Source organism: Mus pahari, chromosome 5 (genome assembly GCF_900095145.1).
Source record: "Mus pahari chromosome 5, PAHARI_EIJ_v1.1, whole genome shotgun sequence".
Lineage (NCBI taxonomy): Eukaryota > Metazoa > Chordata > Mammalia > Rodentia > Muridae > Mus > Mus pahari.
In genome coordinates, this window is record NC_034594.1 from 126,790,382 (window position 1) to 126,791,198 (window position 817).

Genomic DNA, 817 nt, shown 5'->3' on the forward strand with positions numbered 1-817 from the left:
CAAGCAGACAATTTTTCCATTTATTCATCTTCCTTCCTTCCTTCCTTCCTTCCTTCCTTCCTTCCTTCCTTCCTTCCATCCATCCATCCTTCCATCCATCCATCATGAGATTTCTCAACAACCCAGAGCCAGGATTTGTACAAGGCTATGGAACTGTAGAGTAATGTCTTAAGCCCAGGTCAGGTGACCTAATCCATAAACTCATAGGCTTCCAGTCTCATGGAGGGCATGGGGAGGGAGGGCTGTCTCTCGCACTCTGTCCATATCTTACCTGCTGTGGTCTGGTCTTGCTCTGTCTGGGCTGCCCCATTCTCCTTCTTGATCTTTCCACATGGTGCGAGGACATTTCATTTCTGACCAAAAGGGTTCCGTCAGTACTGGGTGGGTGTTAAAGGGTCATCCACCTCTGTCTTGGGCTTGGCTTGATTATTTCTTCTCTTTTTTGTTGTAGGATATTTTTGGTCTAAAAGAAGAGATGCAAGGGGAACAGGATGAGGCTGGGGAGATGGTTTAGTTGGCAAAGTCCTTGCTGTGCAAGCGTGAAGACCCAAAGACCCAAAGACCGGAGTTTGAGTTCTGAGCATCCATGTCAAAAGCCAGGTGTGACAGTGGGTGCCCAAAATCCCAGTGCTGGGATGCAGAGACAGGGTAATCCCTAAGACTCACTGACCAACGGCTTTAGCTGGACTGATCGTCTCCAAGTTCAGTGGTGGTGCACCCCGTTAATCCCAGCACTCGGGAGGCAGAGGCAGGCAGATTTCTGAGTTCGAGGCCAGCCTGGTCTACAAAGTGAGTTCCAGGACAGCCAGGGCTATAC

General features: G+C 49.7%; 1 protein-coding gene across 2 annotated transcripts in view; it reads right to left on the reverse strand.

The window, feature by feature from the left end:
- Positions 1 to 371: 371 nt before the first annotated feature.
- Rgsl1 (regulator of G protein signaling like 1) overlaps positions 372 to 817 on the reverse strand; it is a 64,270-nt gene continuing 63,824 nt past the window's right edge. For both annotated transcript variants that reach the window (XM_021199246.2, XM_029539224.1), the window contains one exon: positions 372 to 463. In XM_021199246.2, coding sequence (XP_021054905.1) covers positions 372 to 463 — 92 coding nt within the window. The remainder of the gene's footprint in view (positions 464 to 817) is intronic.